At 35.5% G+C, this 23,486-nt stretch overlaps 1 protein-coding gene across 1 annotated transcript in view; it reads left to right on the plus strand.

The window, feature by feature from the left end:
* The first annotated feature begins 18,193 nt into the window (after window positions 1–18,193).
* The window catches only part of LOC150105482 (protein LSM12-like), a 99,855-nt gene continuing 94,562 nt past the window's right edge, over window positions 18,194–23,486 (plus strand). The window contains exon 1 of the mRNA XM_090394844.1: window positions 18,194–18,421. Within this exon, the coding sequence (XP_090250970.1) occupies window positions 18,286–18,421 (136 nt within the window). The 5' untranslated portion in view covers window positions 18,194–18,285. The remainder of the gene's footprint in view (window positions 18,422–23,486) is intronic.

A 23,486-nucleotide genomic window follows, 5' to 3' on the forward strand; every position in this document is an offset into this window, starting at 1 on the left:
ATGGGAATGTTCCATTTTTCCAGTTGTTCCACTATTGTTGCACATAAACCACGTCCTGTGGAATCTGATATATCTACAAAACCTAAAAATTTTTCCTGATCTTGACAATTCATTGTCACAGGAAACAAAGCGAATAATAATGGTCATTTGTTCTGTTTTACTTGCATCAGGTGTACAGTGTAAAATTATGGAATAATATTTAGATTTTCGAATTGATAATAAAATTGTATCCCTGATTGCGTTACTTAAAGTTTCCAATATTTCATTTTGTCTTTTTTTACTCAAATAGTGTACTTCGTTGTTTCGATGTAGGGCCCTTTCAACATGATTTTTCTATGACGGGATCAAACTTCGCAAACAGTTCGACTAATTTTAGAGATAGAGATTAACAAGGCGAAATATGTAACTGGTTGTTGCTATAATCCAAGGGGAATAAGGGAGAATGTAGATAGCATGTATTGGCAAATTAGCACGATGAGTGAAGGTCAAGTAATTATTATGGGGGATTTTAACTTTGGGGACATAGATTGGGGGAAGAAGTGGTCACAAGGAACAAAGGAAATGGAGTTTATACAGTTGTTAAGAGATAATTACCTGAGACAGCATGTGATGGAAGGGACAAGAGATTCTAGAATGTTAGATCTGGTCATAACATCGGAGAACATATCAATAAGTAATTTAGTTACAATGTCTCCACTTGGGGAAAGCGATCATGTGGTCTTGACCTGGGAGATTGAAAGACGTGCTGAATATTCTATTAAGAATGGGTATATGTGGAATTACAAGGCTGGTGATTATGGCAAACTGAGAAGTCAGCTTTCAGCTGTACTATGGCATGAGAAATTCAAGGGGAGAGATGTTGATGGTGCGTGGGAGATTCTCAAGGAGTATTTGAAGAAAGCTGTATCAGACTGTATTCCCAGAGTCAGAAGGAGAAATCAAGTAGGATGAATGATACTATTAAACAGGAGTTGCAGATAAAGAAAAGGTTATGGAGGATGTATAAAGAAAAAGGTGATGAACGTTCCAATGTGCAATATAAGGTACAGGCAAAGAGAGTAACCTGTATGGTAAGGAAAGCCAAAGCTAATTTTGAGAGAAAGCTAGCTGATGAATCCAAAAGAAACCATAAATAGTTATTTCGCTATGTGGCTAGTAAAAGGAAGAATATCCAAGGAAAGATTACTTTAAAAAGTGTTGATGGTAGGGAAATTACTGAAGCTAATCAAATAGTTGAATTGCTTAGTGGTCATTTTGCAAAAATGTACCATCTTCGTAGTGATAGTGCAGTGTCAGATGTGCCATTGACTGATGAGAGTATAGAGATAGATGAAATTGAGGTGCTTAATATATTAAAGAACCTTAATGCTAACACTGCCATTGGGTTAGATGGCATATCGCCCATGTGTTACGAAAATGTGCAAGAGAATTAGCAACTCCTCTAACCACAATGTTTAATTTAAGCCTCAGTTCTGGTAAAGTGCCAATATAGTGGAAAGAGGGGAAAATAGTTCCATTGCACAAGGGAGGCTCTAAAACTGAGGTTGCAAATTATAGACGAATCAATATATCTGGAGTGGTGGTTAAGATTTTGGAGAAATTGGTTAAAATTAGAATTCAGGACTGGGTGGACAGCAATATGATACTTTATAAGAGGCAACATGGTTTTGTGAAGATTAGGTCTTGCCTAAGTAATTTGCTTACTTTCTATAATAAAGTAACAGTGGAGTTGGATAAAGGAAATCCTTACTCAGTGATACTGCTTGACTTTGCAAAGGCTTTTGACAGGATTCCACATGGAACTCTGTTACATAAATTAGAGCAAATGGGTTTGGATCCGAAGATGGTGATTTGGATTAAAGGATGGCTGGTGGACAGATATCAAAGAGTCGTTTACAGAGGAGCTGAGTCCAGGAAAAGGCAAGTGACTAGTGGTGTACCTCAGGGCTCAGTTCTTGGTCCTCTATTGTTTAATTTGTACATCAATGATATTGGAAATACCATGAATGGAAATATCCACTTGTTTGCTGATGATGCAAAATTGGGAAGAGCGATAATTAATTCAAATGATGTGGATATTTTACAGGATGACTTAAATAGGCTGACGGTATGGACTGAGGTAAATGGCTGTCAGTTCAACGTGGCTAAGTGTAAGGTGATGCACTTCGGGAGGATGACATCGCATGCTGTTTACTATATTAACGGAACTGAACTGCAGGAAGTTGATGAGACAAGAGACTAGGGAGTTATTGTGGACAGAGAACTTAAGTTTAAAGGGCGTATTGCAAAGATTGCCAAAACATCATGTCAAATTACATGGTTGTTGAGGAACACACTAACAAGCAGGGATAGGGAAGTTATTGTTCCACTCTATAAGGCATTAATAAGGCCGCATTTGGACTATTGTGCACAGATCTGGTCACCAGGATTTCTTGGTGATGCGGAAGTGGTCGAGAGGATTCAGAGGCGGGTTACAAAGATTGGTGCAGGTCTGTGGGATGTTCCCTATGAGGATAGATTGATGATCTGTGGGCTCCAAAAACTAGCTGATAGACGTAGGAGAGGAGATATGATAGAGATATTTAAATTGTTAAAGGGATTTTACAGGATTGATACTGATGATATTCTTAAGATCAGTGCAGGATGTGAGAGAACGAGGGGTCATCCCTGGAGATTGTGTAAGAGTGTGGTTAACAAGGGTGTTAGGACTAGATTTTTTACTTGGAGGGTTGTGAATGGGTGGAATGCTTTGCCAGAGGTGGTTGTGAATGCTTCAACTATGAATGAATTTAAGGAGAGGTATGACAGGTATTGTGTAAATAATGGTTAGTGTGTCAATGTCGGGTCTCCCGCGATGAGTCTTTTGACTCCATGGAGACACCGTTAAAATAATAATAATAATAATAATAATAATAATAATAATAATAATAATTTTAAAAAATTGCCGTTATTCCTTTCATGTAATTTATCAGATGATCCGCGAAAAGCTAACTTTGGCTACCAAGGAGTTTTATAATTTCAATCAAGCGTTCAAAAACGCTCGTCCAATGTTTCTTTTCCATTTCATACATGCTTTGAGTCTGGCAATCAATAGTAGTTTTGATTATTAAATTTTTATCAAGTTCCTTCCATTTTAAGGAATTTTTAATGTGAGTTAAACTAGTCTCATGTCTATGTAAAGTTGTACTTACATTTCTCCAATCGTAATAACCTTCTACAAGACTACTTGATTCGGAAGGTGCGAAAGGTTTGCAACAAAAGCAAAAAACAGAATTTAAAGTTTCGGAATAAATGCGCCATGTTCTTGGCACGAGCTCCCAGTTTTCCATTTTTCTATTATAATACGTGTTGCCAAATTTACGACCATATGTATCTCTAGGATATATTATATTTTTCTTTTGAACAGGCCCCATTTCAATTAAAACAACTCGTAATCTTTCATCAATATTTCCCCATTCACCTGGATCTTCTAAATTTACAGACTAACGATGTGTTAGTTTCGTGGTCAACTACAACTAAATCATCCACGTAACTGTTTTTCACTTAAATCCTGCGTCTTGTTATCTTGTTCAAGAGTTGCAATAGCACTTTCATTCAAACTGGATGATGTGCACGGTTCTTCAACTGTGATTTCTGATGTATCGAGTTGATTACAATCTGCATCAGAATATTTTAATATGTTAACAAATTTATTAAGAGCCCCAGTTTGTTTCTTAATAACTGCTTCTTTCGCAGCATGACGTTTACGATTTTGTGCACCGGATAACTGTTTTTTAAATTTTTGATTCCATTTCTATTTTATACCCACAAGAAATTATTACACAACACGACACAGAGACGAAATAATAGTCCGCACTGCGCTGCTGTCAGTAGCCTACTGAGATGCGTACCATATGACTGGGTAACTAGCAACAAATGTTTTGTACGAAAATTTGTTTCTGCGCATAAAACCGTTCACCGTTTCACTTTAGATAGACTGCAATAGACACAACATTCTGCAGGCAGGTGTAACCTGCTCTCGCTGCAAAATTGTTACAAAACAGCCAGCTGAGCTGATCAAAGAGGTGGCAATATATAAGTTTTTTTTTTACTTTTTATTCGGTGTATCCGGCCTTATTTATTTTAATATTGATCATTCTAAGAATTTTTTGTTTTTATGATAAAAATTTTGTTTCTTAAAAATGAACTTATGAACCGTGCCCCGGCGGTGGCGCCCACTTCGTAGCAGCGTCCGCATGCACCGCATGCTCTGCATGTCCGCTTCCACCGGCCCTGACTATGCCTCTCGTACTGACTAGTATTCTATTTTAGCAACTGAAAGTCCTAAAACTAAAATGTCTGTCCGTTAAGCATCCCATAAATAAACCAAACTCATCTAACCGTAGGTAAAGCTAAATTACTTTCTGAATTGTCGACACATTGCATTATCTTGTTTAATTAACAGGACAAACATTCAATACACTAAGAATAGTACAGTGTAAAATAGGTACTGTATGTATTACAAACTCTCAATATACAGCTCCAAGTTCGTAATTTTAAAACAACTACATATGTATCATTAAGGAGTATCATATAAGCTGATTGCTAACACAATCTGTACTGTTTATTTTATTATATATATATATATATATTAGTATTAGTATGCTCGACAGGACTGAATTTCCGCCTACCGTCACATCTAAGAAGGGATGAAGGCTAGATTTTTCTGTCATGGAGTGATGTGTGATTAGAACGGGTTGCCTTAGGATGGTGTGAGTGCAAGCACTGTAAATGAATTCAGAACAAGTACAAGTATGATAGCAGGTGGTGTGTGTGTGTGTGTGTGTGTGTGTGTGTGTGTGTGTGTGTGTGTGTGTGTGTGTGTGTGTGTGTGTGTGTGTGTGTGTGTGTGTGTGTGTGTGTGTGTGTGTGTGTGTGTGTGTGTGTGTGTGTGTGTGTGTGTGTGTGTGTGTGTGTGTGTGTGTGTGTGTGTGTGTGTGTGTGTGTGTGTGTGATTCCCTTGATAATTCCCTGACTCTCTAGAGGTCTTTCTTAATAATAATAATAATAACAAGATATCCCAATTGTCCAGTCGTCTACCACATCCTTTATTTAAGACAAATTAAGATTAAGATTAGTTATTTAAGACAAACCAGAAGATCTGCATTTTTACCTCTAGAAAAACACAGCCTGATATTAAATTCCATAAGTCTGAGCGGTCTGGACTTGAGGTGCATATTGTCTACACTAAAAAAAAAGTTTATTGGACAAGACAAGAGTCCATAGGAATAACTTTCTGATTACAACGTCATTATAAAGAAATATCTAAAACTTTACTTCACTGTCCTAATCTTTGTGGTAGATAATACTTTATAAGTCTGCTGAGCTCTCCAAACTTTATTTTGTTTATGTATATCGTTCCATATAACGAGTCCCTTGTTTGTAGCAGGAATAAATTGCAAGAATATCATGTTCCGAAATCAGTGCAACTGTGTCCGAGTAAAATGGCTGTGAGAAAGAAACTGACAGAGTTTGAAAGAGGATTTATGTGAGGATACCATGTTGCAAGCCAATCTGTTCGGCAATATATTAATAAATTAGACCATCCTAGGTCAACAATCAGTGATACCATAGCGAGACGGAAGCATAGAGAGTCAACTGCAAATACTACCGCACTCACCATGACCATAGGATGCTACATAGAATAATATGTAAAAACAGCCATTCTTTGACCGATATTGAAAAAGGATTTCCGAGCATCGACCGGAACACGAATATGCAGAGAAATACTCAGAAATGAGTCTCACATCATTGGTTTCCATGGTGTAACTGCAATATGCAAACCCAGTATTTACCGAACCAATACGCAGCTTCGTCTTCAGGGGTGCAAAGAGCATTTATAGCCGTGGGAGCTTAGAAAGCTTTGTTATGCAGCGATTAATAGTGCTGCACTTCTACCGAGCAGATGGACGGATCCCGTGTAGCGAATACCAGGTGAACGTCTCTTACTGGGGGATGTCTGATCCAACTATGAAAGTTGGAAGTGGCGGTGTGATGGTATGGTCCTGTTTTTCCTACTTTGGCCTCGAAACTGTTTTTATATATACTGTATATATATATGTATATATATATATCAAAAAAAAATCAGCTAACGCCTTTTTATTCCCGTATATACGAGAGTAGGCGAGGCCATTTAGCCCTATCTAACTTTTGGAGACTGAGTGGGCAGTTCAATCTCCACTGGTACCCAATCAGAGACAGATGGCCCAAGGCTATCACTAATTAAGCGGTACGCAGTGAAGAGAGACGGCTCAAATGTGCCGCCATCTCGTGGTCTCTAACCCTGACACAATATATTTACTGTCTGAAATAATGTGGGTTCTACGGTCGATTTTCTTGAGTTTACAGGACGAAAAACCCGAGTTTCCGGGAGGAAAAACCTGCTCGCCCGTGCCAGAGATCGACTAACTCGGGAACCGGTCGAAAAAAGGCTTAGAAAAATTTCCTCTAGTCGCCGACTAGACTCGAAACCAAGACTTCCTTCGTGCGGCCTAGCGCGATGGTGTGCAAACGCCACATCCACTGAGCTACACAGGCTCTGGATATATATATATATATATATATATATATATATATATATATATATATATATATATATATATATATATATATATATATATATATATATATATATATTTTAGAGCCTGTGTAGCTCAGTGGATGTGGCGTTTGCAGTTTGCACACCATCGCGCTAGGCCGCACGAAGGAAGTCTTGGTTTCGAGTCTAGTCGGCGACTAGAGGAAATTTTTCTAAGCCTTTTTTCGACCGGTTCCCGAGTTAGTCGATCTCTGGCACGGGCAAGCAGGTTTTTCCTCCCGGAAACTCGGGTTTTTCGTCCTGTAAACTCAAGAAAATCGACCGTAGAACCCACATTATTTCAGACATTAAATATATTGTGTTAGGGTTAGAGACCACGAGATGGCGGCACATTTGAGCCGTCTCTCTTCACTGCGTACCGCTTAATTAGTGATAGCCTTGGGCCATCTGTCTCTGATTGGGTACCAGTGGAGATTGAACTGCCCACTCAGTCTCCAAAAGTTAGATAGGACTAAATGGCCTCGCCTACTCCTGTATATACGGGAATAAAAAGGCGTTAGCTGATTTTTTATATATATATATATATATATATATATATATATATATATATATATAGACAAAAACTTTAATTAGAACACAACTAATTTCGTCGGAATGCCAACTTCTTCAGGTGTACATACTATCACAAAAAACTTGAAAGTTAGCAAGATAAAAAATGAACTTCTCATATAAACAAGTTTGAACTGAAGTCCGCGTGGCTGGTCTAGCGTGAAACGTTAGTGAGTGGGAAATATCTCTAGAACGCCAATATTGAATTACTGCGCTGTGTGAATCAGATAAACTATAACTTAAATTACTGTTCATGTGAGGGGCCCAGAACTATTTCTTTCGATTCTAAGATGCGTCTTTCTAGTTCATCAGGGCATTTCTGGATATTTGTAGTAAGATTCCAGTCTATCTGGTGTTGACGCTCTTCTAAATTAGAGTTGGCAGAGAAAAGGACACGACTGGAGAGGGCGCTTGCGCGAGTTCTGTTGTAAGAGATATCACGTTGATGTTCTTCGATTAGTAGTGAGATAGACTTATCGGTTTTTCCCATAATACCGCTTTTTGCAACTACAGATGATTTTATATGCTACAGGGAACGGAAGTTGGTGATATTTTGGCTTGGGTTGACTCAGGAAAGAACGATTTATGGCTACTTATCAGAGATAAGTAGCCACAAATCGCGCTTTGGTGTTATATCTATCACTTCTTGTAACTTGCCATAAAATTCTTCAATGTCTTCTTCTGGTGTCTCTGTAGTGGGTGCATAAACATGAATGATGACCATATTCATTGGATGTCCACTCAGTCTGAGAGAAATGATTCTGTCACTCACTGGATTATAACCTAATACATACCTAGCCATCTTTTTCCTGAGTAAGAGTGGTGCTTACTTCGCCCTTTTTAGAGTATTAATCAAACTCTTTCTTAATTATGCCATAAAAAGTATATAATGTTACCTCACATTCGCGATATTTGCTATTTACTTGAAAATTATTCACTCTTGTCATTGAAGTTAAACAATGTACATAAAGGTCCTTAAACAATATACATAACAATGTTTTACAAATTGCTGCTATTAAATAATAATAATAATAAATCAGCTAACGTCTTTTATTCCGTTATAGAGAGAGTAGGTGAGGGTTTTTTAACTCTATCTAGCTTTTGGAAATTGGGTGAGCAGCTAAATTTCCTCTGGTAGTCAATCAGAGATAGCTGACCCAAGACTATCATTAATTATAAGCGACAATCGATGACGAAACAGGAAAACAAGTGCTGCCAACTCTTGATACCTAACCATAACAGGATATGTTACTGTCTGAAATAATGTGGGTTCTATGATAGATTTTCTTGGGTTTACGGGAAGAAAACCGAGTTTCCAGTAGAAAATCTCTGGAACCAGTCGAAGGAAGGCTTAGAAAAAGGTTCTCCTCTCGGGGAGTAGATTTGAACTAAAGTCTATCTCTGGCCAGTCCAGCATAGGAGATGTAAGCTCCCCTTCCACTGAGCTACGCAGGCATATGGCTGCTATTCATTATATTACAATTCATTGGTGGAAATGATACACGTGATATTGCAATAATTTTCCAACGTGATTTGCTAGTTGAGTAATACGAGTATTACGGTATGAGTGTGAAAGTTAAGGCTTCGCTTCGCGAAAGTAATGGATGCCTATGCCAGTGTCGACTTCAACTTCATAAACAAAAAATTTATCATTTCATATTTATTTTTCGGATATTAAAATTCTTTTTATATCATACTGAAGCGTTTAAACATTCATCGAGTCAAATGGACAAAAAACAGTAAGCAATTCGTAATTTTTCTGTCAATTTCTGGAGGGATCCGTTCTTGTTACTATTAACAAATCCTATACATTAATACAATTTTTTACATGACTTTCCCTCCATTTTAATAATTCTCCTTTCTTATTGAAGTCCTGAAGTGATCTGAGAAAGTTTAAGTTTGGTTTCTAGAACCAGGATTCTTGTTTCTGTTATCTTTAGTAGACTTATGTAATAACATAGAATTGTTTTCAGCCATTCATAGGTGAGATTCACAAAAAAATAAATACATAAATAAATAAATAATAATAAAAAGAAAGCTATGTTTAACTTATAGATAACGCATTTCAGTCTTATTTCTTTAATAAAAATATTTTTTTAAATTATTTCTTTCGCAGTTCATGACCAAAGTAAACAGAAGCAGACTTAGTGCTGATCCTTGATTCTACTCCCACCTTGATTTTAAATTCTTACTGGTTCCTATTTGTCCTCTTAGTTTGGTTGTGACATTCTGGTAAATGTCTTTCACTTGATTAAGAACATAAAAACATATATATGAAGAATTATTCAATAAGTACTTTATTGAAAATTTGATTTCGCAATTTGCATCTAATTATTTACTATTCGATAGCGTTTCACTTATGCGATCTTGGCTGCTTAAACCCGCTGTTCAAGACAATTAACCATAGAACTCACTGCTTCAGATCAATATTCAGTGTTAGATTTAGGACCACGAGATGGCTGTATTTGTTTGACATATTCTCGTCTGGGTTACCTATGAAATCATTGATATCTTTGGACAAGCTCTGGGACAGCTATAGTTGAAGATTGCTGCTCCTCATTCTTCAAAAATAGTTAGGGATAAAACGGCTTCTCCTAATTCCTCAGGAATAAAAGCCTTTAGAATATTTATTTTTTTGTTTCATCGCTATTCGTTTGATGCTAAAAGTAGCCTCCGTAGCGCAATTAGAAGAACGATCGGACGTTGCATCCTTCCACTTGAAAATGCCTAACTTCGATACTTGTCGTGACGAGAAAATCTTTATATGTTTTTTTTTTTTTTTTTCAATTGAAAGTAAGTTAACCGACCTCATACAGAGATAGCAGACTTTTTTCTCTAGGAAATCCTGCATACAGACAAATCGCCCATGTGAACACATGCAGTTTGCAAACAGAAAATAGTATTGGTGGTAATGGGCAGTAGATGTGTGTGTGTGTAGATGATGATGGTAGTAGTAGCGTTTTGTGTATTTGTATTAAGTGGTGGTGACGGAAAGTTATAGAGTTCCCTCCCTCCATGAGTTCTTGAAGATGTCACGTAATAATCATAATAATGCTTTAGACCTATACAGATCCTTACAGGATGAGTGCAAGCCGAAAGTCTAATTCGAATATAGGAAAGGCTGAATTTCCATTCAAATTAGCGTTTTATTTCATACCATTCGTTCACAAAAAAAACAAACCATCAGATTTTGTTATTCTGTTAGGAGCGACCACTTAAATTCAATAAACTAGCCCAAGTCAAGGCCGTGATTGACGTACATTTTGCAATTGCAAAAATAAACACGTTAGATTTTTCTGTTTTAAGAAGGAATTACAAATAATCCACAAAGACATCCAGAAGAAACCCTACGTTTAAGAAGAAATGGCGTGTTCAAAAGCGACAAAGTTTCTGCTTCATTTCTTTCATAGTAGCATTCTTCAGTGTATTTTGTTACGCATTTATCATTTAGTGCAATTGTTTGTTTGTAAAAGTTAAAACTAATTCCTAATTGTGTTATATTAGTGAGTGTTTTAACTAGTTTCCAAAACATTTGTCATTCTACTTAGCACATCAGTGCTAACGTGGAATGACACATTACTAGCACTGATGTGCAGTCTCTTTCTCAGTTGCCGCTTTTAATTAGTAATGTTTTGGACTGAGTGAGCAGTTCAATCTCCACGATCGAACTGCTCACTCAGTCTCCAGTAGCTATATAGGTAAAAATTCCTCTCTTGCTCCTTATAAGGAATAAAAAAGTTTTAGTAATTTATTTTTATTTTTCATTAATGAAAATTATGTCGGGAGCCACTGATTTTAGACCTTCTTTTGACCAAGAGAGTAATATATATTCTGGTATTCAGCCATCTCCGTTAACATTCTGTACAATGTTAACGGATATTATATTTACTTTGGAAAAATGTCGGAATTGGATACGATAAAACATGCAAACGTATAAATCAAAATCCCTCTTAAAATTGATGTCTCTTTTCATAAAAAGACACAAGATGATGATCACTGACCATGGATTGCCTATATGCACAAAATAATCACATAAATTCAGCCAAAATCTACTTGTTTATTTATGAAAATAAAACAAACTTCCAATTTTTTTTATGTATCTGTCATTTAATTGGAAATTTTGTTTTATTTTCATAAATGGAAGATGTCATTGGCCACTTGTCTTCATTTTCTATAAAAACAAATATATATATTAACGTAAAATAAATTTCAATAATTTTTTTTCAGAACACATTGAAAATTTATATAAAATCATATTGATCAGGAGATCAATATGATTTTATATTGATCTAAATAATATAACAAAGATTATCAAGATCCATCATTTAATTAAACGATGTTATTTAATGAAACTTGAGTGCCTACACAAAGCTGTAAGCACTCGAGTCTAGTGCATCATTCGCCTTTACTGTTCTTATGGTAAGGCGGGTAGGGCACAAGATGAGGTTTATAGTTTTTGTGGCTATATTGAAAAATACGATAAAATGAAAAAGGTAAATAATATAATACGCCATACCTTACCTTGCTCATAATGCACGTATTACACCATTTCAACCTATATTATTTTCTGGCAAAATATCTGCTGTGAAACTATACTGATGAGGTGAAGGGCAATTGATAAGTGACAACAGTAACAAAAGATAATATATTTGACTGACGACCACCAACAAACTTCAGTTAGTTGTATTGAATATCATTGGCTTGGAAATACGAAGATTCGAATCGCATCTAGGACAAGAAGAACCATTATAAACACTTTCCGTGAGACGAATTAGCTAGTGTTTCACACAGCCACCACCAAATGAGCATTGGCAAGGACATGAAAATGGTAATGATAAGGAATAAATATTTCTGTACACAGAAATATTTATTCCTTGAGTTCGCCCTGGTTGTCTCTAATTCAAAAGTTCAAAATTATATAACTGGCTTGAAAATATATTGTGCTTCCAGAATGGGTTTGTAGATTTCACTTATATAGTGACATACAGCTCTTATCTATTTATCGACCCAAATTAACGAGCCCGTTTGCTTTCACATGGAATGTTGCTGTTGCATAACACGATCTATCTACAATATCGTTCTTCCAACTCCGTTCTCTCTAGCTCATTTAGGAGCGCGAGATCGATTCTGGTCTTGACAAGAGGAATCTTTATTTGGACGTTTTCTACTGAAGGTGAAATAATCCATCTCGTACGAATGTAGCACGGTTTTGCTTCAGAAAATATGGGTTTTCATCCCATATATACAGAAAAATAGGTTAGAGAACAATTATTACACAAAATACTCTTAATGTCGTACAGTGTAGATAATGGTCAGTAACTTTGTGTAGATGGAATATTAAGTAATGGTGATGGTTGGTTGGGTGACGTAGAGCGCCCTCCTTCAATGAGCCCAAACTACATTTTTTCTTTTTCCCCTCCTTAGGATCACTCTTAAGAGAGAAAGGAGTCATCATAGAGGTGTATAATGACGGATGATGTGTTGGAAGATAATTCATACCTTTTCAAAGCTAACAAATTTAGCTGAGGCAAAATCGAGAAGTTTATCTTGTCCTTCGAAATAGATATGGCTATGTATCACAGGTAGATTCGATCTGAATGCTAACAGTAGTAATATACTAGTCCTGTCAATTGTTATTCCCATCCTAGAGGTCGACTATTATGGACAGCAAGTACAGATCCATGCGGTAGAGAGAGAGAGAGAGAATGATGAGGCTCTAATCTCTGTCATCATACAATTAGTATCCTATTTCTGTATATGTGTTCACGGGCGGTTTACCTGCTTTGAGGGAAGAAAAACCCAAGTTTCCGAGAGAAAAACCTTGCACCTCCATTAGACCAGCTAACTCAACATTTAATTGAAAACGACGAATAATGGTTCCTCTCGTCATAGATGGAATTCGAACTCGGGTTTTTCCAACCAAAGGGCTTACCTATACCAACTGAGCTGTGGCGGCTATTAAAAAAAATCCATCAACGCCTTTTCTTTCCTAGGGGAAAGTGGGCAAAGCGATTTTAGCTCGATTTAACTTTTGGAGACTGAGTGGACAATATCCACCAGTAGCTAATCAGAGATTGGTAGCCTAAAACTATCATTAATTTTTTTAAGCAGCATGCAATGAAGAGACAGCAAACAGTGCCGCCATATCATAGTCCTTATCTTTAACACAAATGTTATCGTCTGAAACGGTCGATTTTAATCTGAAACAGTGAAATGTTACGGTCGATTTGCTTGAGTTTATGGACGAAAAACCCGAATTTCCGAGAGAAAGAAACCTCTTGCCAGTAGCATGGTTCGACTGACTCAGAGATCCTTCGAAGAAAGGGTTAGGAAAAGTTCCCATAGATTTGAACTGAGAACGCTTTCTTCTGGCGGCCTAACACTATTAGTGCAAATGCCACTTCCACATGGCTATACAGGCCGAAGGTTCTTTATTAACTATACGCGCTTACTTACTGTCTTTTACTAAGATACGTTGCATCGAAATGTTTTATTACTAATATATTAGAATATTTTATGTTGTTAATATTAATATTTAGTCCGACGCTGATTTTTATAAATAAATAAATCATTTGCACATATCTCCTTCACAATCGTTTGTTAGCCTCGTCAGCAGGGTGACCACCACTAGTACTTTCGTCCCGGATCTAGTTCTGTTTGCAAATTTTTAGTGTTCTAGTAAGTTCACTAACAGATCTAGTACTTTCTTCCTTCCGAATAATAGTAACAACAACAACATGAGAGTCAGACATATGAGTTTAATATTTTTCTCTTCTCCTACTTCCCCGTATGTCACAAGCATGATTTCTCTTTTTTCTCTCCCCCTCTTATTGTTCGCTAACCTTCTCTTCCTCCTGATTCTATACTCACACAATCCGACTGGCAATATATATTCTTCGCTATTCAAACACTTCTCTCACATTATAAGATCATTGCAACAATGAAAACAAGTTGCAAAATTAAATATTTTAAGATGAGTAACCAACTTTTATTGATGCATAGCATAATTTGTAGCCCATTGAAAAGATAAATCCAGCCGACAATAGTCAGTTTTTAGACAGAATATGTATATCTAGGGGCATTATGAAGCGTTTGATAGAGCATGGCAACTATTGAAGACTGTTGAAGCATTGAAAAAGGTCAAGAATTTATGTTTTCTTTTGTTTTGTTTTTTAGAATAAAGGTTTTGAAATAAAAAATACTGTAGGAGAACAAATGTTTCCTAATTTAGCAACATTAGTTAAAGCTGTATTGTGCCTCCCTCATTCATCAGCAGCAACTGAAAGACTATTTTCAGCAATGACAATAAATAAGAATAAAATAAGAAATCAACTACAAACTCCCTTGATGAATGAACTCCTTTTGACAAAAGAAAAATTGACGTATTCATCAGCTACAGATTTTACTGTCTGAAGAGTTAAGGAATTTAGCAAAATCTGCTAAAAATAATGAATAAATAGTGAGTGGGAAACCCTGTGTGTATGTAAATAGCATGTTAAATAACTGAAAATTGAATTAAAATACATCATTTTAAACACTAAAATGAGACTAAAAATTATATGGTAATTAATACACATGTTAAGTGATAGAATTAGAATTGAGACCTGTTTTGATGATCGACAACTGCAGCTCTTGTACTCATAGATAACTGCAGTGAGGTGAGTTTGACTTATTTCTTTTCATATTTGCCGCACATGTGTTAATTTAGCGGTTTTACATTGAGTTCATCTATGATAATAAGGTAGTAATATCGCAAAATGCCCTGAATAGAGTGAAACAAAAGCAAATAAAAATTTAGTACTTTTTTTTTTTGTCAGATCGAGTACCTTTTTTCTGCATAATTTGTGCAAAATATTTTTGATGGGTGGTCACTGCTCGTCAGCAGGGTGACCACATCTAGTACGTTTTATAAATTTTTAGTGTTCTAGTACCTTCTCCAGATCTAGTACTTTTTCCCTTCCGAATAATAATAATAATAATAACAACATGAGAGTTAGACATATGAGTTGAATATTTTTCTCTTCTCCCACCTCCGCATATGTCACATTCAGTGACACAAGAATATGATTTCTCTTTTTTTCCTACCCCCCCCCCCCTCACTGTTGCTAGTCTTCTCTCTTTCCTCACGATCCCGTACTGAGGCAATACGACTGGCATTAGCCAATGAAAATATATTCTTCGTTGTTCAAACACTTCTCGCGCGTTATAAGAAGTCCAGTGTTTTTATTAATTTTATTAACAAAAACTTGTTTAATTCTTCATCGAAAATATTATTATTTAGATTTTACTTTTAAACATGGACAAGTGACAAGAAAAACGTTCTAAATATAAATTTGATTCTAAATCTCAGGAGAAAATGTGTAGTGTAGGAGTCAATCAAGTACATAAACGAGCTATTGAAAGGGAAGATATCAATGCCAGCCCTTCCAACTCACAAGAAACCACTTCTCACACAGGTAATTCAGATAAAAGAAAAAGTTATGCTAGTTATGATTCAAATTCAGGTTCGCAAGGCTCATCTAAAAAGATGAAAAAATCATATAAGCAAAAATTCAAAGAAGAACGGTTGGAGGATCCCTTTCTTAAATCCTGAATTTATTCAGGTAAAAGTAAAGAACACACTGCTTATTGTAAATTTTGTGATATAAGCGTTAATGATAGCAAATGTCTATTGATTCGTTATGCAAACACTCCAAAACACTAGCAGAATGTAGAATCTAAAAGAAGCTCACCAGGTATAATGTCGTTGTTTAAATCCAGTTCCAAATATCAGTCGGGAAAATAAATTAAGAGGCAGAATTAAGATTATGTTCATATGATGCAGACAGGTCTCTTCCATATAGGGGTGCAAAGAAGCCGGGCGGCACAATTTAGGGGCGATATAATCGAACACGTTCATAAAAAAATAGGGAATGAATAATACACTGAACTGTTTGTGCATATTTGTCACCTTCGAATGTGAGAGATTTCAGTGAGAGGCTGAGTCGCTGGGTAGTTAAATAAATGGTACGAGCTTCAACACAACTTACTTTAATCACTGCTCTCAGCACAGTGAACAAACATTCTAGGAATTTTTTGAGTTTTCTTCTTGATGGACCTGTGATTCACTCAGGATTTCTCCATGAGTGAAGGTCACAAAGATGCCTCCAACGATCTCGATCTTGAGCCTCTCTCTCTTCCATGTTATCCCCATAGATTCCACTAGTGGATCTTCTCATCTTGTAGGTGATCTTTCTGGTTTTCTCTTTATTCTTGTTGCCAGTTGAATATTATATATGTCCATCTGTTATTCCTGAGTCTGTCGATGTGACCTGCCTATCGCATCCTGCTTTCATATTCTGCATTAACCATATCTTTTATGCCTGATTTCTTTTTTAGTTCCGTGATTCTAACATGTTCCATTTTGTTGGTGTTACAAATCTTACGTTCCATTGCACACTAAGTTATTATGAGAGTCTCTTCTTCTTTTCTTGTGTTCCATGTTACATTACAGTAGTATGTTTGTTTATTATATAAAAATAAGTTTTTTTTTACTATTTGTGTTTTTTCTTTATTTTAATATACATTCCTCTTAATATGCAGTATAATAAAATGATTCGTAACGTGTTATTGTACTTCGGGATCCTTTAATTTTTTGATGAAAAGTGGGGCACAAAAATTTTGCACTCAGAAGTCACAAACCAATGGAACGGCCCTTAATGCCAAACACAATTTGCTTTTGTGGCTTATGGATATTATTCCAAATCTATTGAAAACAATTACTCCTGATAGTGAAATTGCTAAGAAAATACAGTGTGGACGCACTAAATGTAACTATCTTCTAAAAAATGCATTGGCTGTAGATTCACGCAATGAAATCTCAAAAAAAAAAAACTCCTTTGATGAATGGACTCCTTTTGACAAAAGAAAAATTGAAACATTAATCAGCCACAGATTTTACTGTTTCTGAAGAGTTAATTAATATAGCAAAATCTGATAAAAATAATGAATAAATACTTCCAGTGTTTTTCTTGTGGATGGGAATCCCTGTATATATGTAAATAGCATAATAAATAACTGAAATTTAATATTACATTATTTTAAACACTAAAATGAGACTAAAAATTATATGGTAAATTAATACACATGTGAAGTGCTAGAGTTACAATTGAGACTTCTATTATAATGATTGACAACTGCAGTTCTTAGACTCATAGATAACTGACTACAGTGAGGTGAGTTTTGACTTTTTTTTCTTTTTCATATTTGTTATACATGTGCTAATTTAGCGGTTTTACACTGAGTTCATCTATGATAATAAGGTAATAATACCGTAAAATGCCCTATATAGAGTGAATGAAACGAAAGCAAATAAAAATTTAGTACTTTTTTTTTTTTGAGATCTAGTACCTTTTTCCTGCATAAGTTAGTACGAAATATTTTTGCTGAGTGGTCACCCTGCTCGTCAGTTGAATAAATTGTTTTATTGTTAAAACGAAAACGTTTCACATATATACATGGAATTTCGTTGTATTGATGATGTTACCCACAATAGGATGTTTTTATATGTTATCACTGCTTTCTGAAGGCGATAAGGTGTTCAACTGAGTTTTTTTTTAAAAAAAAAAAAAGAGGGGGGAGTATTTTGCATTACAGATATACAAATACAATACGAGTTTAATGCAGATTTTTTTACAGATTTTTTTTTTTTTTTTCACACAAAAATTAATTGATGTATGGATTTTTGTCTGGAAATTTAAGGGTTCAAAATAAATGCAATTTTGCCTAACAGTTATCCTACAAAAAAAAAACTTCCTTATGTTTCATAGTTTTCCATTTTAGTGGTTATTAGGTCAGGTGCTTGAAATTTCCTTGCATATTTTCTTCAGTTAAAGTTAAAAACTCAGTTAAAATTCGTACCACCATTTTGTGTGCCAGTTACTGCGTGGCTCGTTCTATTCACAAGAGGTTTTGTTACACATTTTGATTACAGTAGCAGACATTTCGAATTTAAATTAAGATTAAATATTAATAGATATTTTTCTGTTAACTTTGAGAGAGCTTTTTGTTACAACCTAGTTATCAACCAAAAGTGCATTTGGTGCGGAATCAGTATAAAAATGAAAGGTACTATGGCGGATGATGGAGAAGAATTTTTTAGTGTTGGAACTGTTGTAAATTGTAAGACATGTCATAATCAAGAGTACGAAGGGGAAGTCGTTGCCTTCGACTATCAAACTAAAATGCTTGTATTAAGTATCCTTTTTATTACGATTCTGGAAGAATCGTTTTATTGGCTTCGTGGTTAAATCAGCTGCTTTTAAAGGTAGTGTAGAAGTATTTTTGTTTATTTACATTTTTGCTAAGTGTCCGTTCTTAACGTATTGGAAATGGATCGGACAATAATTAAATTTAAGTAATATCCAACATCCCAGTAGGTGTGTAAAAATTGTATAATTAGTTTCATAATATTTTTGGTGGTGATTCATTTCCAAAATGTCACATCTTTCGAAAGGAGCTACTTCACAGGAGCTGTAGTGCGTGCACTGATTTAAGCGCTTACTTGCTGATGATGAATAAAGGAAAAAAGTAGAAAAATATGCTTTTATCTGATTTCACTCTAGTTATATTTCCTTCGATTAGGCGAAATTTTTAAATTCGTAGGCCTCATACTTCATGAAATTTAACCACTGTATCGAAACAAGTAGCGGCCGCAGTGAGCGATGGTAACCATTCTTTGGGTAGTTTATTTTTTACCAGGAGCATGATTTCAGCAGCATTAAAGCCCATTAAAATGCACTCTTCTTGATACAGTCAAGAACAGTAGATACTCAATCGTTACTGTGAGGTTTAGTAAGAGTACCGGTTTGCAAGTCAACTGCTATTTCTTCAGGATGTATGTTACAGCATTTTTCATTTCTTAACCTTCATTCTTCATATTTAAGCATAAACCTTTTTAATGCATTTTGTGCATTCTTACAGAACTTTGTCATAAGTTATTTAAGAAAGTTTGATGCGTGTGTTTTTTTTTTTTTTTTTTCTTTTCTTTCCAAGATGTTAAATGCTTATTGCTTGATATGAGATATCACTTGATGGGTGGATATGTAGCTGTGGTTGGGACTTGATTTACACCTGAAGTTTATGCTTGTCCCAACAATATTGTTTCAATAGAAGGAAGAACTGTTTCTTATCAAATTTTTTCTTATTTATTTCGCTCTGGATATAAATGAAGCAAACTTGTACATACAACACAAACAGAACTCTGTCTTTTAAGACATTCAGCAAAGGGAAAGAAATATCTGTAACAAGCATTTCCTTCCTTGATAAATTATAAATTTTATACCATTGTATATCATTTATTGATCATTATTAATATGATAGTTTGATTTTTGAAAGAAAAGATCTGCTCCTTTCATTGGTTTATTTTTTGAGGGAAGTAATTAGTATTCCTGCTAATGTGTAAATTTTAATTGATTGTTATATTGAAATTTTTGAAGTTTAATTTGGTACTATATGCCTCATGGTAACTTGTTTTACTATTGATAAATGTGATAATTTATTAAGCTGCTGATGCTTCAGACTAGCATAATTTTAGCACAAGAATGCTTTAAAGTATATAGTGCTACAATCAGACCAAGTAATGGTGGAAATGGTTCATAACTGGCATCTTATATCACCCTCCTAGAGAGAAAAAAAAAGGGGGGGGGATGGATGGCAGGCCTTTGGCTACTGGGCTAAATGACAGTCAACACATCTTGAGTAAATCATTGCATCCATACTTGAATTTCAGGGATGCTTCATTGTTGATTCTAAATAGTCTCTTGTAACAGTTTTATTATTACCAGTTTTCTTCCATTTAATCCTGTACAAAGGGGTGACTGAAGCATGGTCTGCTAGTCCTAGTATAAGTATTTATGTTCATTAATGAAGATGTTAAATTCTCTGTACATAGTAAACCAAATTGAGAATACAAAATAATTAATCTTATTCATAATCTTGCTGATGAAATTATTCTATCAGCAAGATTATCAGTAATATTTGAAGCTTGCTTAAAGGGGTGCAATTGATATGAGAACAGCATAGTGAACTTTAATGCAATAGTTTTATTTCTTTTAAGAAATTATTCACTTCATTTCCCTTTATTGTTTGTAGTACATAGATCTCCAGTCAAGATTAGAGTTCTTTGATTGAGGTGGCAACACTTTTGTTCTTTCCTGGCACAAACACTTCACCAAAACTTGGTGTCTTTTGCATTCAAGACATTAGCTCCTATTTTCACAATTGCTAGTACTGTATAAATCTCACATTTGCCCAACCTTAAAATTTTTATTCATGCATTTTGGACCATGCCGAAAAATACTTGATGTTATTCAGAAAACATTGGATGGCTGAAGCAAAATACCCCCCCCTTCTCTCATAGACTCACTATAATCACTTTCTCATGGACATTTCTGTTTCTGCTTTAAGTACCTTTTCTCTAAGTTTCTTAGATTTAAAAACACATAACACTTGTCCAACTTCCACTGGTCGTTCACACATATAATTCAGCTTCAAATTTGTCAAACCATCTTTCTGCTTTTACTTTCTCTTCATCTTCTTTTTTTTTAACCACCTTCCTCATACTGTGTTCCCTCTGACTCTAACCTCCAGTTAGTGTCAGAGGGAACACACTTGCCCACAATGTCACTGTTGTTTTATAAGTTCTGTGACTTCTCATGTGGGATCAAAACTTCTATAACAAAGATGCATTTTGCTATTAGGAGAATAGACAAGTGTTGCTAATTCTGGTGATCAGGCTTATACATTACACTAGGTTGTAGATGTTTTCATCGCCCAGTGAAATACCGCTTTCCTGCTTATTGGAGGTCAGAAGTGGCAAATGCCATATTTGGTCTCCAGAGCAGGAATTCTGATTTCTTTCCCCTCACTGTTCAGTGCAGTGGGAGTGATACCATGGCCATGATAAACATATGACCTGAAAACCTCTTCCATTTCAAGAGTACATTAGTTAAAACTTGATGGTGAAGGCTGGCCCAGCTAGTTAGTCCATAGGCCTAAACCTGCCAGTAACAAGTTAGGAGGATTCCTGATCAACCTGTGCATAATCCTGCTGCCACATACTCTTTTAGGTCATGCCTGGGGAGGAAGTAGTGGTATGTGGGAGGCACTGTTGAGGCTACATCATGGCACGGAGACTGGTTTTTTCTCTCTGTATGAATGTGGTGTCCAAGAGTATCTTCTCTAGCTGCACATCCCTACTATATCCTTTCGTTTAATCAAATAATAACAGTGACATTGTGACAAAAGTGAATCTCCTTCATAAACTAATCCCATCACAAGTCTCATCACAAATTGCCACAATATGCAAGCCATGCCTACAACCCCAATGTTCACACTTCCAATTGACTCCCCTACTCCAACACCACTAACTAAGCAGAAAGAGAAGCAGAAGTGTTTGCTTTAAATAATGACCTAACACAAATTGTACATTTATCCACTCATATCCCTGATAACCTATTCACTCTCCAAATACTAAAAACTCATTTTCACATCCGCTTCACTAACATCTGTGGCATTAACACAAACATAAATGACTTCTACCATCACTTGTAGAGAAGACACCCTTCATGTCATCTTATTCCCGACAGAAACCCAGATTGCAGATACATCTACTACTGTCCCTCCAGTGCCCAAATTACATACTTCACGATTCTTTTCACCACAGGGATGGCACCTGATCAACCTGTGCATAATCTGTGAAATCTGACATCACCTGCCAGAGGATGGCTAATTTAGAATCCCCTGCTTTTGACCTTCTCTAGCTCAAGGTTTCCTTGCCCCATTTAGGAACTTTCATTTGTTGCATTTATTGATCTTCAGACATTAATAACCACTCAGATCTATTCACATTTCTTTCCATGAAACTTCACCACCTGAAATCCAGTTATCCAGATAGTAAGGTTTACTTCCTTAGCACCCTCAACATTAAACTCAGTAAAGACTTTTAATTTGGAGTACTATTTTATTATCTATTCCATACTGGTTTAGTATTCTCTATAATGCCTCATGCCATACTGAATCAAATGCTTTCTGTATATCTATAAAATTATGATGTAGTATTTTATTATGTTCAATGTATGTTTCTCCAGTGAGATGTATTTTAAATAAATGATCTATTGTGTTCTTGTTTTTATGAAATCTTGCTTGGTTCTCTGGAAGTATAATTTCTGCTTTCCTCTCGGTCCTAGAGAGTAAGATTTTAGGAAAATTCTGTTTGGATGACTGATTAAACTAATAGTTCTACAATTGCCACATGATTCATTGTTGCAGAAATCTTGTCAAGATTAGCAAGATTACCTCTCTTCTTTTTAGAGGCTTGAAGTTAACTCAAAAAGTAAAATGTTTGGTCTCTTCAGCATGATTTTTGGATAACAATTACCTTTGCCCTGGCTAGGGTATTAATTAATGTGCTATAGGTTTCCAAATTTTGTGTGTGGAATTTTCATATTGAATGGGGGGGGGGTTAGAAAATTAGGAGAGCAAGAAGTTATGACTGAAAATACACATCCAGCCTACATGTGAGATGATAAATTGTTTATGCATACACATTTGGCTACAATAACAGTTATTGCACTGTACACAAATATTCTTCCCCATCTCCTCCTAGCACTGAGTGATAACAGTTATAGGATTGGTTTTCTTCTGAATACTCTAACATTCCCATCACAAACAGAACTAGCCTTGAATACATTAGATAGAAAAGAGGAATTGGTTAATTCATGAAGTAGATGCTGTTACCATCACCAAAAAGATTTGCGTCCTATCAAAAAGTCATTTCTCATAATACTTGGTATAGCTGGAAAAATGTTTCCAAAGCTATTGGTTATAATATGAATGTTCTGTATTTGTATTATTAATTCTTTATAATCTAACCTTAGTTCTGTTCTAATTCACAATCTAGCATAACATTAACTGAATATAAGGCATGCCTTGTCTAAAACTAATTCAACATTAATATTCATTATCTCATAAACATAGACACTTGACATACATTCTTGTTCAGCACACTGTCTTTCACATTAATAACCTCTTGTATGTAAGTTTTCTTCTTATCTTTCTTTCCGTCTGCCAACTAGTTCCTGATTTTTCTGCTAAATCTCTTTCTTGTTTGAATCATCTATTATTCCTTGCCATATAGGACCCTTAACTTGGAGGCAATGCACAGCTCTTTCTTTTTTGAGATAATTGACATAATACTTCTCATGTGGTGATGGATCCAGACAGATGACTCAGAACCCATGACGCTTCTCTTTAAATTTCC

The sequence above is a fragment of the Typopeltis vanoorti genome, chromosome 6 (genome assembly GCF_054136105.1).
Source record: "Typopeltis vanoorti isolate ZY-2024b chromosome 6, IOZ_Tvanoo_1.0, whole genome shotgun sequence".
NCBI lineage: Eukaryota > Metazoa > Arthropoda > Arachnida > Uropygi > Thelyphonidae > Typopeltis > Typopeltis vanoorti.